Consider the following 14,973-nt stretch of genomic DNA (forward strand, 5'->3'; position numbering starts at 1 on the left):
GTTCGGGAGTTTCAGCTAACAACCCTGACCGGTAAACAAAATCGCTACGGAAACAATGACGAAGAATCCTTCTACATCTGTTAAAGTCTGTCCCGAGCCTTATAGGGTCATCAGGCTGGTGCTTATGCCAGGTTCCATGGCGTGAAGCGACTGAGTATGAGACTCCCACCCAGATAGGATGCTAGTCTTATCGTGAGGTTAACCCCCCAGCATTATGCTGGTACCCATTTTCAGCTGGCTGGACTGGAGCAGTGTGTGGTTAAGTGCCTTGCTCAAGGACACAACACAGTGCCTCGGCTGGGGCTCGAACTCATGACCTTCAGATCACTTAATCACTTGGCCACACACTTCTACATCTGAGTGTGACGGAATTCCTGAGAAACCACCGGGACAGTAGTGAAAGTTACTGATACAATGAAGGAAGCCCTGAGCACTGCCAGAGGTGGAAGACCTTCATTGCTGTCCTAAACGGAAATATTTTCCAGCTTGGGTTTCTCCAGCCGGTAACAACTCCCTGGCTCTGCATCCAGGCTGTTGTGAAGTGGCTTAGGGTTGGTTATCTGTGATCCACAGAAACTAACTCATAGCATATTCATTAATTGCAGTTCATTTTCCTTTTTATATGTTCTTCTCACTTTTCAGTGCTGTCAAAAGCCCTGGGAGCTGGTCACTTCACTATCAATGCTGGTAAATGCATTTTAGCCCAGAAAATTGTAAACATACATTAAGGGTCATTCTTCTGGCTGGCAGGCGATTGCAGGCTTTGATACTTAGTGTGTGGTGGCCTCCTCACTCCTCAGAGAGATGATATATCATGCTCAGATGAAAGATCATTGATCTGCAATGTCGACTGTATTTCCTACTCCACAGATCACAAACCACTCCCCCCCCCCCACCCCCGGGTCTCCTTCCCTTTCACCTATGGTCCACACTCCTCTCTTATCACATTCTTTCTTCTCCAGCCTTTTATCTTTTCCATCCACCTGGCTTCACCTAGCACCTTCCAGATAGCCTCCTTCCCCTCTCCCCATCTTTTTATCCTGGCTAACCCTCCCCCACTTCCTTTTCTGTCCTGAAGAAGGAACTTGGCCTGAAACGTCGACAATTTATACATTCCCATAGATGCTGCCTGACCTGCTGAGTTCCTCCAGCATTTTGTGTGCGGCTTAGGATTTTCAGCATCTGCAGACTTCCTTGTGTTTACAGATGCTACATGACCTCTTGACAATTTGCAGCAGTTCCTGTTTTTTATCTTAGATTTTTGTCACCTGCAGTATTTCATTTTGCTTTTCAATAAGCTGTCCTCTCCTGGTCTAGCCTGTGATTCTATGGTACTATGTTTACTATGGGCATGAACCTAATCTAGTTTGTGATTTCAAGCCCAAAGCAAGAATAAAGCAATATTTAGCAGCCAACAATATTCAAAATTTAGAGATAAATAATGAAGACTGACTTTGTTCATAATAGAAACATAGAAACATAGAAAATCTATAGCTCATACAGGCCCTTTGGCTCACAAAGTTGTGCCAAACATGTATCCACCTTAGAAATTACTAGACTTACCTATAGCCCTCTATTTTTCTAAGCTCCATGTACCTATCCAAAAGTCTCTTAAAAGACCTTATCATATCCGCCTCCACCACCATTGCCGACAGCCCATTCCACGCACTCTTCACTCTCTGAGTAAAAAACTTACCCCTGATATCTCCTCTGAACTTACCCCCCAGCATATTAAACCTGTGTCCTCTTGTGGTAACCATTTCAGCCCTGGGAAAAAGCCTCTGACTATCCACACGATCAAAGCCTCTCATCATCTTATACATTTCTATCAGGTCACCTCTCATCCTCCATCGCTCCAAGGAGAAAAGGCCGAGTTCACTCAATCTATTCTCATAAGGCATGCTCCCCAATCCAGGCAACATCCTTGTAAATCTCCTCTGCACCCTTTCTATGGCTTCCACATCCTTCCTGTAGTGAGGCGACCAGAGCTGAGCACAGTACTCCAAGTGGGGTCTGACCAGGGTCCTATATAGCTGCAACATTAACTCTCTGCTCCTAAATTCAATTCCGCGATTGATGAAGGCCAATACACCGTAAGCCTTCTTAACCACAGAGTCAACCTATGCAGCTGCTTTGAGCATCCTATGGACTCAGACCCCAAGATCTCTCTGATACTCCACACTGCCAAGTGTCTTACCATTAATACTATATTCTGCCATTATATCTGACCTTCCAAAATAAACCACTTCACACTTATCTGGGTTGAACTCCATCTGCCACTTCTCAGCCCGGTTTTGCATCCTATCAATGTTCCGCTGTAACCTCTGACAGCCCCCCACACTATCCACAACACCTCCAACCTTTGTGTCATCAGCAAACTTACTAACCCATCCCTCCACTTCCTCATCCAGGTCATTTATAAAAATCACAAAGAGTAAAGGTCCCAGAACAGGACCTGGAGTCCCTGAAGTACTCCACTGGTGACCGATCTCCATGCAGAATATGACCCATCTACAACCACTCTTCACCTTCTGTGGGCAAGCAAGTTCTGGATCCATAAAGCAACGTCCCCTTGGATCCCATGACTCCTTACTTTTTCAATAAGTCTTGTATGGGGTACCTTAATGTGTATATCCAGTGAAAGAATAGCTAAAATTAAATTAGTTCATCTTGAGGAATAACTCTTCTCTCTCATTGAGGCTTTATATAAAGCACTGGTGGGGCTTCACTTGGACTATTGAGAGCAGCTTTGGGACCATTATCTCAGAAAGGATATGCTGATACTGGAGGGGGTTTACTGGTGGTTCACAGAAATGATTCCAGGATTGAATGGCCTGTCATATTTGATGTCTCTGGGCCTGTCTCCACTCTAATTCAGAAGAATGAGGGGTGACCTAATTGAAACCTATCAAATGTTGAAAGGCCTTGATGGAGTGGATGTGGAGAGGATATTTCCTTTGGAGGGTGAGTCCAGGACCAGAGGGCACAGCCTCAGAACAGAGGGGTGTCCTTTCAGAATGGAGATGAGGAGGAATTTCTTTACCCATATAATGGTGAATCTGTGGAATTCATTGCCACAGGTGGCTATGGAGGTCTAGTCTTCACGTATATTGAAGGCAGAAGTTGATAGATTCCTGATTGGCCTGGGAACGAAGGGATACAAGGAGAAAGCAGGAGATTAGGGCTGAGCAAAAAAAAGTGGATCAGCCATGATGGAAATGGCAGAGCAGACTTGATGGGCCAAATGGCCTAATTCTTCTCCTATATCTTATGGTCTTACAGTCTGAGATGTAGTTTTAACACGGTCTTTTATAATAATAGGTGGAAAATCAAATTTACATCATTTCAAATATACTGAGCACTGAATGACATGAACGATTTTTAATCATTTTAACACGTGAGCCAGAACGGTGCAGAACAGCCATTTTTGTTTAACAAAAGAATTTGTTGCAGGTGTACTTCAGATTAGATATCCCTGTAAACTAAAATTGGATTTCTTTCTTCAAGTAAAATGATATTAAAATGGAATCAAGTCCTGAGTTTGTTCTCAGTAAGAAAACTTATTTGAATAGTAAGACATTTCAGATTATTTCTCTTCATGGTGACAGATTATTTTGAATGCCTTGTAGTATGTACTGTTGCTTTATTGTGGGATGTTGATGGCAGCCTTTCTGTTTCTTTATAAATAATTTTTGGTGTGTGTCAAATGAATTGAGGCAAAATTGCAACCTCATCTCGAACTCAGAATGGGGCTTCAATTTAATCTGTACTGGGGTGAGAGTGACACTAGTATTAACATGGTTCCTCACTTCTCGCATGAATCAAAATAAAGATTAGATTACTTTTACGTAGAATCTTCAATGACCTCAGATTTCATAGGCAATTCATGAAATATAAAGGTGTTGGAAATGTGTTTAGTTATGGGGAAATTTGTGTGTGATTAGTGCTCTTCAGCAGTAACAGATTAAATATATGTATTTTTTTTATGGTGTTGCTTGAGGGCAGAATTATAGTCGTCATCAAAGCAGTGCCCAGCTCTTTTCCAGATGGTGCCTTGGGATTTCTTACAGTTTTTTCTCAGGGTACAAATACAACTCAGTTTGCCGTTCTCATCCTTAGCCGGAAACATGCCCTCTGGCACGCATCTGGTTGCAACAGCGGGTCTCTTCGGAGATTTTTTGATTAGTCTTCATCTGAAGATGCTGGGTGGAATTTTACACCCGCCCATTTATAGCTCCTCCTCCCAAGTGATTATTCATGTTAGAGTGAGTCAGAAGTCACGGGCAAAGAGTTTCTCTGTAGCTTGGTGTGGTTTACAGATCGGGCAGAGTGATTATAAAATAAAACTGATTTTGTGTTGGGAGCCATTGTTAACAATCAATCTCAGAGCTTAGCTCGCTGACCTTAGATACAACTTCAACACTGGCTCATGCAGGGTGTCTGAAACTATAAATGAACAAGACATCCAAATCGCGTATTTATTCCATGGTTTGCCTGTTTCTTTCAGACTCACCTGCACCTTCTTGAGCAGTCACTCAATCCTGATCAGGTTTACTTCAGGCAGCAGGTGTTGTGTTCCACACTAGGAGGCAACAACTGTCCAGTGATCACGATTACTGCAAACCCGGGGGCCCAGCCTGAGCCGCTGGAAGAATTTCGTAAGTAAACGTTCTTTGCGTTTTTCTTATCAGTGCATTCTACCCGAAGTGCTGGTGCATCTCATCAAGACCAGGCATGGGGCTGCTGCCCGCTGCTCTGATTGGTATTGTTTTCAGTCTTTGCGGGATGAAGTTCACTTGGTAGTGTTGGGGGTGATGGAGACTTAGACTCATAGAGTGGCTTTGGCCAACTGCATCCACTGTGGCCATCAGTTACTCATTCGTACCCTTGGTGGCCATCAGCCAATAATTCTAATTAATCTGTCTGAACCTCCAGAATTGTAAACACTGTCTACTGCAGGCTCATCACTTTCATCCGTTCAATCTATCACCAGCAAGGGTCGACTATACTCAAAGATGTCTGCCACCCTGCCCAAACCCTTTCCTCTGCTCTACCTTCTGGGAGCTTGAAAGCCTAGACATCTAAACTTAAGAACAGCTTCTTCCCCACTGTTATCAGATTCCTGACCAATCTGCTCTTTCATATTCCCTTCCTGCTTGTGCTACCATGTTCTTGGACTCTTCCTCTCTGTTGTCACTTCAGCATTTTTGTTTGCGATTCTTCAGATTTTCACTTCAATTTTAGCCAATATTTGCTGTTTTGCATTCATTATTCTATATATGTTGTTTACTCCGTCAGTTTCATGTGAACAAAGAAGTTCTTTGCACCTGGTGTATGTGATATACCTTCATTGGCCATTTTATTAAGCTATTTCCTGTACCTCATAAAGTGATCATTGAGTGTACGTTCCTGGCGTTCTGCTGCTGTACCCATCCACTTCAAGGTTCAAGACGTCGTGCATTCAAAGATGCTCTTCTGCACACCACTGTTGTAACGTGTGATTAAATGAGTTACTGTCACCTTCCTGTTAGCTTGAACCAGCTTGGCCATTCTCCTCTGACCTCCCTCATGAACAACGTTTATTGCCCACAGAATTGCCACTCACTGGATGTTTTTTTTTGCTTTGCACACCATTCTCTGTAAACTCTTGAGACTTAAGTGTGAAAATCCCAGGAGATCAGCAGTTTCTGAGATACTCAAATCACCCTGTCTGGCACCAAAAGTCATTCCCCAGTCAAAGTTGCTTAGATCAGATTTCTTCATCATTCTGGTGCTTGGTCTGAACAACAACTGAACCCCGTGACCGTGTCTGCGTGATTTTATGCATTGAGTCGCTGCCACGTGATTGGCTGATTAGATATTTACATTAATGAGCATGTGTACAAGTATACCTAATAAAGTGGCCACTGAGTGTACAGCTCTTGTTACCTTTGCATTATTCAGGGAAATTTCCTTAATGCACTAGGAGTGAAAGGAATGAGAAAGACAGTAGGTAGACAGCTTACTTAGCATCTTTTTCCCAGAGCATTTTACATCCAGTTATGCACAATACTGAGAGTGGGAAGAGGGCAGTGAGAGGGGAAGCACAGTTGGGGAGAAAGGGGAAGGGAGAGGGGAGGGAATGGGAATAACCAGAGGGACATTCTGTAATGATCAATAATCTGATTGTTTGGAATCAAATGACCTTGCCTGGTGTCTCAGGACTAAGTGATTCTGCACCCGTGCCATTCTCTGCCCCTAGTACTCCTTCTCTGCCACCTGTTCCAACCCCCTCCTGCTCCACCCTCACTATTCCCAACAACTTTTGCTCCTGCCACATTTACTCGCTCTCCACTCATGTTGACAAATACAGTACTGTGCAAAAGGTCTTAAACGTCTTCGCTATACGTATGTGCCTAAGACTTTTGTATCTTTAGTATATAGCTAATTACTGATTAAATTCTCTAATAAATCCCAAGGTGATACATTGTCTAATGTTCTGGCATCAGATTCTACTTTCAGAGGTGAAATTGCAGCATGTTAAATCATTGTGTCACCCAGTTGATCTAACCTACTGCATTAAATCAAGGTTAAAACCCACCCATGCAACTCAATTGCTGTATCTTATCAACCAGTCCCCCAGAGCAAGGCAAACTGCTGAAGGGATTTGGGGGAGCAGGCAGCTTCTGTGGATGGAAATAGACTGTGGTTGAGATCCTTAATCCAGACGGATCTGCACAGGGGTAGGTATTAAGGAAGTTGCTACCAGGGCAGAGGTGTTGACGACCAGAGGATTTAGGATTAAGGTGAGGAGAATGAGGTTAAGAGGGAATCTGATGAGGGCACATTCTGGACTGCATTGCCTTTGTGAGGGGTGAGGCAACTACTCTTGCAGCACTTAGATCACAAGACATAAGAACAGAGTTAGACCGTTTGGCCCATCAAGTCTGCTCTGTCTTTCCATCCCTCTCAACCCCATTCTCTTGCCTTCTACCCATAACCTTTGATGCCCTTACCAATCAAGAACCTATCAACCTGCTTCTTAAAAAGCATCTAAACGCTTGAATCACCATGGCAATGTAGGCTATAGAGAGAGTGATTGTAAATGGATAAGTATGGAGATGATTGGACAAAGAGCCACGCAGTTATATCACATTTCTGCCGAGCCTTTGTTGCATTAGTGGGAGTAATCCAATTAGTTCTGACTCCCCCCTTCATCACTATATTTCCTATTCCTGGCATTTTCATGGTGCATCACTGCACAAATTTCTAAATCTGCCCTAATTGTTTTCTACAGGATAGCAACATCCATATTCTTGTGCTTGTTGTCTCCATTTAAACATTGCCTCAGAAAGCAAACTCAAGAGTTGATCCCCACCCCCTCCCCGAAAATGGAGAAAGGCTGAGAGTTGGCAATGAAAAACCCAGAAATAAAAGGGAGACCACTTTACAATCCATTGAAGCAAGCCTCCGAAGTATAAAATACCTCTTGCTGAAACTTCTATGCAAAGCACTTCATCTCCAGAAATCAGGGCAGAGTTGACATTACACCCTCAAATACGTATTGCATTGAAATGAATTTCAGAGGCAAAATACAACCTATTGGTAAAACTATATGTCATGTCTCGTTCTACTACCAGGGGATGGATTTCAAGTCATACAATCTTGGTACCTCCAATATTTCTGAAGTGTCAGTCCTTCACAGACCGAGCCATGTTCAGAATTCAACAGGTTTGGCGTTGGCCATTCTTCTGGGTGCTGTATTCCAGTGGATAGGTACCTCATCCAGATGCCCCACTCGCATCTCCCCAAACAGACCCTTTACTCCAGTTGAAGAAAGGGCAAGAAGTCCCTGGTGGGCAATGGAAACACTTCAAAGATGACATCAGAATCAGCCTGAAGGAGTTCAACGTTACATCTAAAAAGTGAAAAAGACATTGCACTCGATAGATCCATCTGGAGGAAATCTGTTCAAGAGGGAGACAAACTAACAAAACTAAACTAGTGATATAGCGATCTTCCACTTTGCATAACTAAGCCATACAACCATATAATTGAGCGATTGAGAAATTAATGAAGTTATCATAATAGAGAAATTAGTGAACAGCAAAAAAAAATCATCTGGCTCTAACTAGACTAAATCAAACAATGAACAAACAAGGCGTGAATATGTAACAGATTTGCTTCTGCCACGCCCCAACCCATGCGGCAAATCACCCATAATAAACACAAAATACAATACAGACAGACAGAAAACAGATACACTGCTCTTACAGTCAGGGAAAAGATAACCTATTGAAGTTTCTGTGATCTTGCTACAACTGAACTGACTGAGATGTTTCTACATTAGAACATTTCCTGTGCTTCAAAATACAGTACTGTGCAAATCTTAGGCACATATATGTAGCTAGAGCACCTAAATATTTTAGACAGTACTGTATTTGTGAACACGGAGCTGAGAGCAAGCTTGTAAACCCGGAGGGAGCAAAGGAGATTGGGAATGGTGAGGGTGGAGCTCCACCAGAGGGGTGTGGGATATGTGGCTGAGAAGGATACCGGGGCGGGGTGCAGCATGGGTGCAGACACACCCAGTCTGAGACAGAATGTCTCTCTGGTTCTTTCAGCTCTCTCCCCACTCCCTTCCCCTTTTCCCAACCATGATTCCCCGCTCCCTGCCCCCTTCCCACTCTCAGTCAAAAATAGAGACCCATATCAGAATCAGGTTTATCATCACTCACATATGTCATGAAATTTGTTTTTTTCTGCAGGAGCAGTACAGTGCGAAACATAAAATTACTACAATACTGTGCAAAAGTCTGAGACATCCTAGGTGTATATATTTGTGCAAAGGACTTTTGCACAGTACTGTAAGTATCAGGGTTGATTCTGAATCAGTGCTGAGTTGACTGCTTACAGCTAGATAGAGGTCAGTATAGTTTAATGAACCACACCAGGTCCAAGATAGAAGCAAGTCTAAAATAGAAGTATGTTGCCCTGATCTGTTGATGCTGTTTCTATATAAGAGCTGAGGCACGTAGTTGAGATTTTGAGGAAACGTTGATGCACGATAGTGAGCAGAGGAAAAGAATTTTTCAGTGGATCTGCCTCGTGGATTTTACCTCTAAGCGCTGATACTTGATGCATGAACTGAAATATATATTTCATTCATGGCTCTGAGAGATGATAAATTCAAATGAAAATTAAAATTTATTCCCTTTCTTTTACTTGGTTATTCTTGGTACTAAAATACCTAAATGGCTTCCTGTGAATGTCAAATGACCACAGGTAATACCATGGAAATTAGCTGGAATACGTTTCACAGAATTTGTGACCTTCTTTACAATGACTTATTTCAACCTTCTTTAAAGCTCTGGGACTGATGTTATTTGTCCAACGACGGGAGCTGCAAGTGAATGCATCAGGGGTAGGAACAGGCCACTCAGCCCTTTGATCTGGTACTACAATTCAATATGGTCCTGTAACCTCGACTCTGCATTTCTACTGCCACCCCTCGCAATCATAACCTTCTGAGGGATTTCTTTTTTGCTTTTTTTTTTGGGTCTTAAATGGGCAACCCTTTTTTTCTAAATAGTGATCATTCTTTCAGATTCTCCTTCGAGAGGGATAATGTGTCCATATCCATTCTATCAAAACCCCTTTCAATCTTGTATGTCAGATCAGAAACAGGTTTAATATCATTGGCATATTTCATAAAATTTTTTGACTTTGCGGCAGCAGTACAATGAAATACATAATAGAGAATGAAAAAGAATTACAGTAAGTGTGTGTGTATATATATATATATATATATATATATATATATATACACACACATATATACAAGGTAGTGTTCATGGGTTCAGCATCCATTCAGAAATTGGATGGCAATGAGGAAGAAGCCATTCCTGAATCATTGAGTATTTTCATCAATTTGCCCACATTCCTCTAAGCTCCAGTGAATACAACAGAAGCCTTGCTAAAGTATCCCTACAAGACAACCTGCCTATTCTAGGTATTAGCTTAGTCGCTGTTCTTTGAGTTCTTCCGATGCTGGACATCCTTCTGTTAATCAGGGTACTAATACAATACACCAGATGTGGTTCCATCAATGCCCTAAGTAATTGCAGTTTAACCTCAATACTTTTGTATTCAGTTCCCTGGGAAATAAATGATAGTATTCTCAGAGCTTTTCTGTTTACTTGTTACATCTGAACGCTATCCTCTTTTTGTACCAGTATACTCAGATCCCACTGCTTCTCGAAGCTCTACAATCTCTCACCACCACCATCCCACAGCTGCTAGATCTTAGACCAGACATTTAACCCATCCATAGATTTTTATACGCCTCCCTAAGCAGCCTTCACCACTTGTTTCCACTCCTAAATTTGCAGATTTATCCTCCATTTGAGTCACTTAGAAAAATTGTAGAAGTTGAGACACCAGTACCAATCCCGGTGGAACCAAGATGGCTCTGGTGATACACAGTGACGTTTTGTGGACAGGTCACAAAACTACAAGATATATATCTTTCAAAGTGTCATTGCCGCAATTTACTGCCTATAATTTCACTTTAAGAATATTTTCATAAATTCTATTGTATTTCTGTATTTTCCTGTAAATGCTTGCAAGGAAATAAACATTAAGGCAGTATTTAAAACAATTTTACCAGTAGACAAAGGAGCAGAATTCAGCCATTTGGCCCATCAAATCTGTCCTGACTGATCATTATCTTCCTCAACCCCATTCTCCTGCCTTTTCTTTGAACCATACTAATCAGGAGCCTATCAATAACAATATCCTCTCATGCCTCACTGGGCGGCAATCTTACCGTCTCTTTAGTTCTCGTTTTTTTACGACACCAAGTTACTAGCTTGACGCTCAGCCCAGCATTGAAAGAAAGCGTACAAGGAGCCAGCTGGATTTGAACCCCAGACCACTCGCCTCAAAGTCCAGTGCAGATGCCACTACACCACCCGCTGACTACAGGAACCTTTCAAACTCTGCTTTAAATATACCCAATAACTTGGCCTCCACAGCCACCCATGGCAATGAATTCCAAAGATTCACACTCTGGTGAAAGAAATTCCTCCTTATCTCTGTCCTAAAGGGACGTTTTTCTATTCTGGCTGCCTCTGATCCCAGACTCCTCCATTACAGGAAACATCCTCTCCACATCCACAGTAGCATTTACGCACATTGACGATAAATCTTACTTTGACTTTGACCCCTTTTTCTGGTTGGCAAGGTACATTTGTGCTTCTATCCACATCAAAATGTTTCCTCTTGCACTACAGGCGTTTATATTCTGCAAATGCCTTTGTAACAACTTTTGTAGTGCCTTCTGGAAAGCTAAGTATGGATCATTCACCTGTTTCCTCTTTATCCATAGTGCATGTTACTACTTCAAAGAACCCCAATAAATTGGACTAACATGACTAGATTATGTATTAGGTTCTGCCTCAGATTTGTATCAAATGACTGCACATTTATACTTGACTTTCCTGTCAAATCCAATCTGCCTGCTGCTTTATTCGGGAAATTGATATTATACTGACAGAAGATAATGAGAAGTACAGCATCAGATACCAGCTGCTTCAATCCCTCTCTCTCTTCTCTGCTTGAATTCCTCCATTTTTACAGTCACCAGACACCATCAATGGGTCTCTTTGCCAATGCCACTACACCCCTCAAATACACAGACATTTAAACAATTATATCCGCATCAGCCATTCATTAGGCTTGTACTTGTAGAAAATCGATTTTCACCCAGCTCTTGAGATCTGCGTTGACCAAATCAGCTGCTGTCATTCAGAATGTAATGCATATAAGTCAAGAGTTTGAAAAATGGCACAAATTAATCAATAGGGTAAAGAAGAGCTTTACAATTAGTACAGAAAAACTGAACAGTGCGATAATCTTTGGTACCCGTTGGTCCCTCATTTCTGGTTCTACTGCTTTGCGTCCACTGTGGACGTAGTCGCCTGTTCACAGATGCCGAGGAGAGAGGTGTTGGAGTCGGTGTGCTCCACCAGAGGCAGTGTGGTGCGGCATCCAAGCTGGAGTTGGTGCTGCCACCTAGTGTTCGCTCACAGAAGACAAGCTGTATTGTGTTTGCAGACTGCGCAAACGTTCATGGACTCTGCCTTGATCTATATGTTTTGTGTAACTGTATTATACGGGTATCTGATATGTGTTTGCTATTTTATATGTGCTAAATGCGCCTTGTGCTGTCGGTACTGCATTCTGCACCTTGGACCCAGAGTGGCGCTGTTTCATTTGGCTCCATTCATGGGCGTTCATGTATGGTTGAGTGACATTTAAATTTGAACTTGAACTTGGTGTTACTCTTATAGGACAAGTATAGGTCTAGTATGGCACTGTTGGAGATCAATACAATATTAACTGTAGTGTTTTGATTTTAGATGTTAAGTGTTAGGAGCAGAGGAAGGCAGGTGGTTTCTCCAGTGATGGAAACACTCAGCAGGTCACGGTGAAGAGCAATAAAGAGATAGTCACGTTGATAAGTTTTCATCACAAGTAGGAAAAATTCACAAATAAATACTTTATATTGCAGAGATGAGAAGAGAACAATGTCTGTAATAGAAGAAAGATTTGTTCATTACTTATGTGCCATGCTGTATGACATGGGTAATCATGATCTTTCCACGTCCAAGAACGTTCTTGACAAATTTTCCAACACAAGTGGTTTGCCATTGCTGCCTCCTGGGCAGTGTCTTTATAAGATGGGTGACCCCAGCCATTAGCAATACTCTTCAGAGATTGTCTGCCTGGTGTTGGTGGTTGCATAGCTAGGACTTGTGATCTGCACCAGCTGCTCATACGACCATCTACCACCTGCTCCCATGGCCTCATGCTACCCTGATCAGGGAGGGGGGGGGGTTGCTAAGAAGGTGCTACACCTTGCCCAAGGGTGACCTGCAATTTCCTTACTCCTCCTTTGGTAGAGGCGTATCTCCGCCCTGCCGCCCGAAGAATAAAGACCAAAGTGGGTGAAGTGACACACATGATGGTGATGAGAGATCCTTCCCCCTCTGTTCCCTTATTCGGTGCCATGGTAGCGTAGCAGTTAGCATGATGTGATTACAGCTTGGGGTGTCGGAGTTGGTAGTTCAATCCTGTTGTCCTCTGTAAGGAGTTTGTACGTTTCCCCTGTGACCGTGTGGGTTTCCTCCAAGTGCTCCGGTTTCCTCCCACAGTCTAACGATGTACTGGTTAGGTTAATTGGTCATTGTAAATTATCCTGTGACTAGGCTAGGGTTAAATAGGTGGATTGCTAGGATTGCATGGCCTGATGGGTGAGAAGGGCCTGTTTTGTACTCTATCTCTAAATAAATAATTAATTTAGGACATGTTTGGCTTATAACCTTTCTCAATGTGAATAAAAAGTCATTGAGCTGAAGCAAAAACATGATGGGCCATTTGGCTTACTTCAATGTTGCAAGTAAATACAAACAATAACACAAGCTTCTGCTTGGCTTGCAGAGTACTTCCACTTTTCTTTGTTCATATTTCTATCAATTACTGAGATCATGATTTTTCTGTCTTTGGCCTCAGCTCTCCTTTTCTTCCTTTTGCCGTAACCTCACATCCCCAATTGATCATAAATCTATCTATTCTTATTTGCTGTGGAACCTATGCTGTGGGAATGGACTCTCACTCTTTATAAATGAAAATATCACAGTATTGAGTACAGAAGTTGGGGTGTTATGTTGTTGAAGCTGTATAAGATGTTGGTGAGGTCAAATTAGGAGTATTGTATGCATTTCTGGTCACCTACCTACAGGGAAGATATCAGTAATATTGAAAATGTATAGGGATAGATGTTGCTCGGACTTGAGGACCTGAACTATAGGGAAAGGTTGAATAGGTTAGGACTTTATTCCCTGGAGTTTAGGAGAGTGAGGAGATATTGGTAGAGGAATGCAAGATTATAACTTGCAGCTCAGGGCTGACAACCCCGAATGGTCAAACAAAACTGTTATGGAAACAGCAATGAATAAACCTACATCTGTGATGGAGGGCTTTCATTGCTGCCCCAAGTGCCTGTAGGCATAATGGGTAGTAAGTAAGCATACAAAACAATGAAGGGTACAGAAAGGGTAAATGCAAGCAGGCATTTCCACTGAGGTTGGGTGAGACCAGAACTAGAGGTCTTAGGTTAAGGGTGAAAGGTAAAATATTTAAGGCAGGGGTTTCCAACCTGGGATCTATGGGCCCCTTGCTTAATGGTATTAGTCCATGGCATAAAACAATTTAGCAATCCCTGATTTGAGGGGAACCAAAGGGGTAATTTCTTCAGTCTTAGTGAGAGTGTGGACCAAGCGGCCTGCAAAAAGATGGATGGGAGGTATGGAGGGCTACAGTCCAGGTGTGAGTTAATGAAACTAGGCAGAATAATAGTTCATCACAGACTAGATGGGCCATAAAGCCTGTTTCTGTGCTGTATTTCTCTCTGATCCTGTGACTTGCCCATGCAAAGTAGTAAACCAGTTCAGCATTAATTCAGTTATTACCAAGTGCTTTGCAAAGTCTTGAGGATGTTAAACATGCTCTAAGAATGTAGAAAATTATGAGGCAGCAAAGGTATTGAATCATAGAATCCTAAAGGTAGAAAAAGGACATTCATTGTTAATGTTCAGGCTCCTTGGAAGCTCTGAGATCCGTCTCACTCATTGTAATTTACTCACCTTGGTTTTCATTCAATTATCGTTGATAGATACAGTTGAATGTTCTTCCAGTAACATTTCATGTGGTGTATTCCACATAATAATAACCTGTTGCAAAAATAAAATTCTGTTAGAGGCTGACTCTGCTGCTACTTACGTTGAGTTTGCTTTATTTTCCATTACCCATTTTGTGATCTGGGTGTTGCTGGCAGGGCCATGATTCATTGTTGTATCTGACTACCATCGAACCGCTGCAGACATTTACTCAGATTCGCGATGCCATCTAAAATTCTAACAAACTTCTATA

The 14,973-nt window shown here is 42.3% G+C and overlaps 1 protein-coding gene across 4 annotated transcripts in view; it reads left to right on the plus strand.

Annotated features, from left to right (window-relative positions):
* Positions 1 to 14,973, plus strand: part of agbl1 (AGBL carboxypeptidase 1) — a 249,996-nt gene that overhangs the window by 73,588 nt on the left and 161,435 nt on the right. For all 4 annotated transcript variants that reach the window (XM_073033207.1, XM_073033206.1, XM_073033209.1 and 1 more), the window contains one exon: positions 4,508 to 4,658. In XM_073033207.1, coding sequence (XP_072889308.1) covers positions 4,508 to 4,658 — 151 coding nt within the window. The remainder of the gene's footprint in view (positions 1 to 4,507; positions 4,659 to 14,973) is intronic.

This window comes from Hemitrygon akajei, chromosome 30 (genome assembly GCF_048418815.1).
Source record: "Hemitrygon akajei chromosome 30, sHemAka1.3, whole genome shotgun sequence".
Classification (NCBI taxonomy): Eukaryota; Metazoa; Chordata; class Chondrichthyes; order Myliobatiformes; family Dasyatidae; genus Hemitrygon; species Hemitrygon akajei.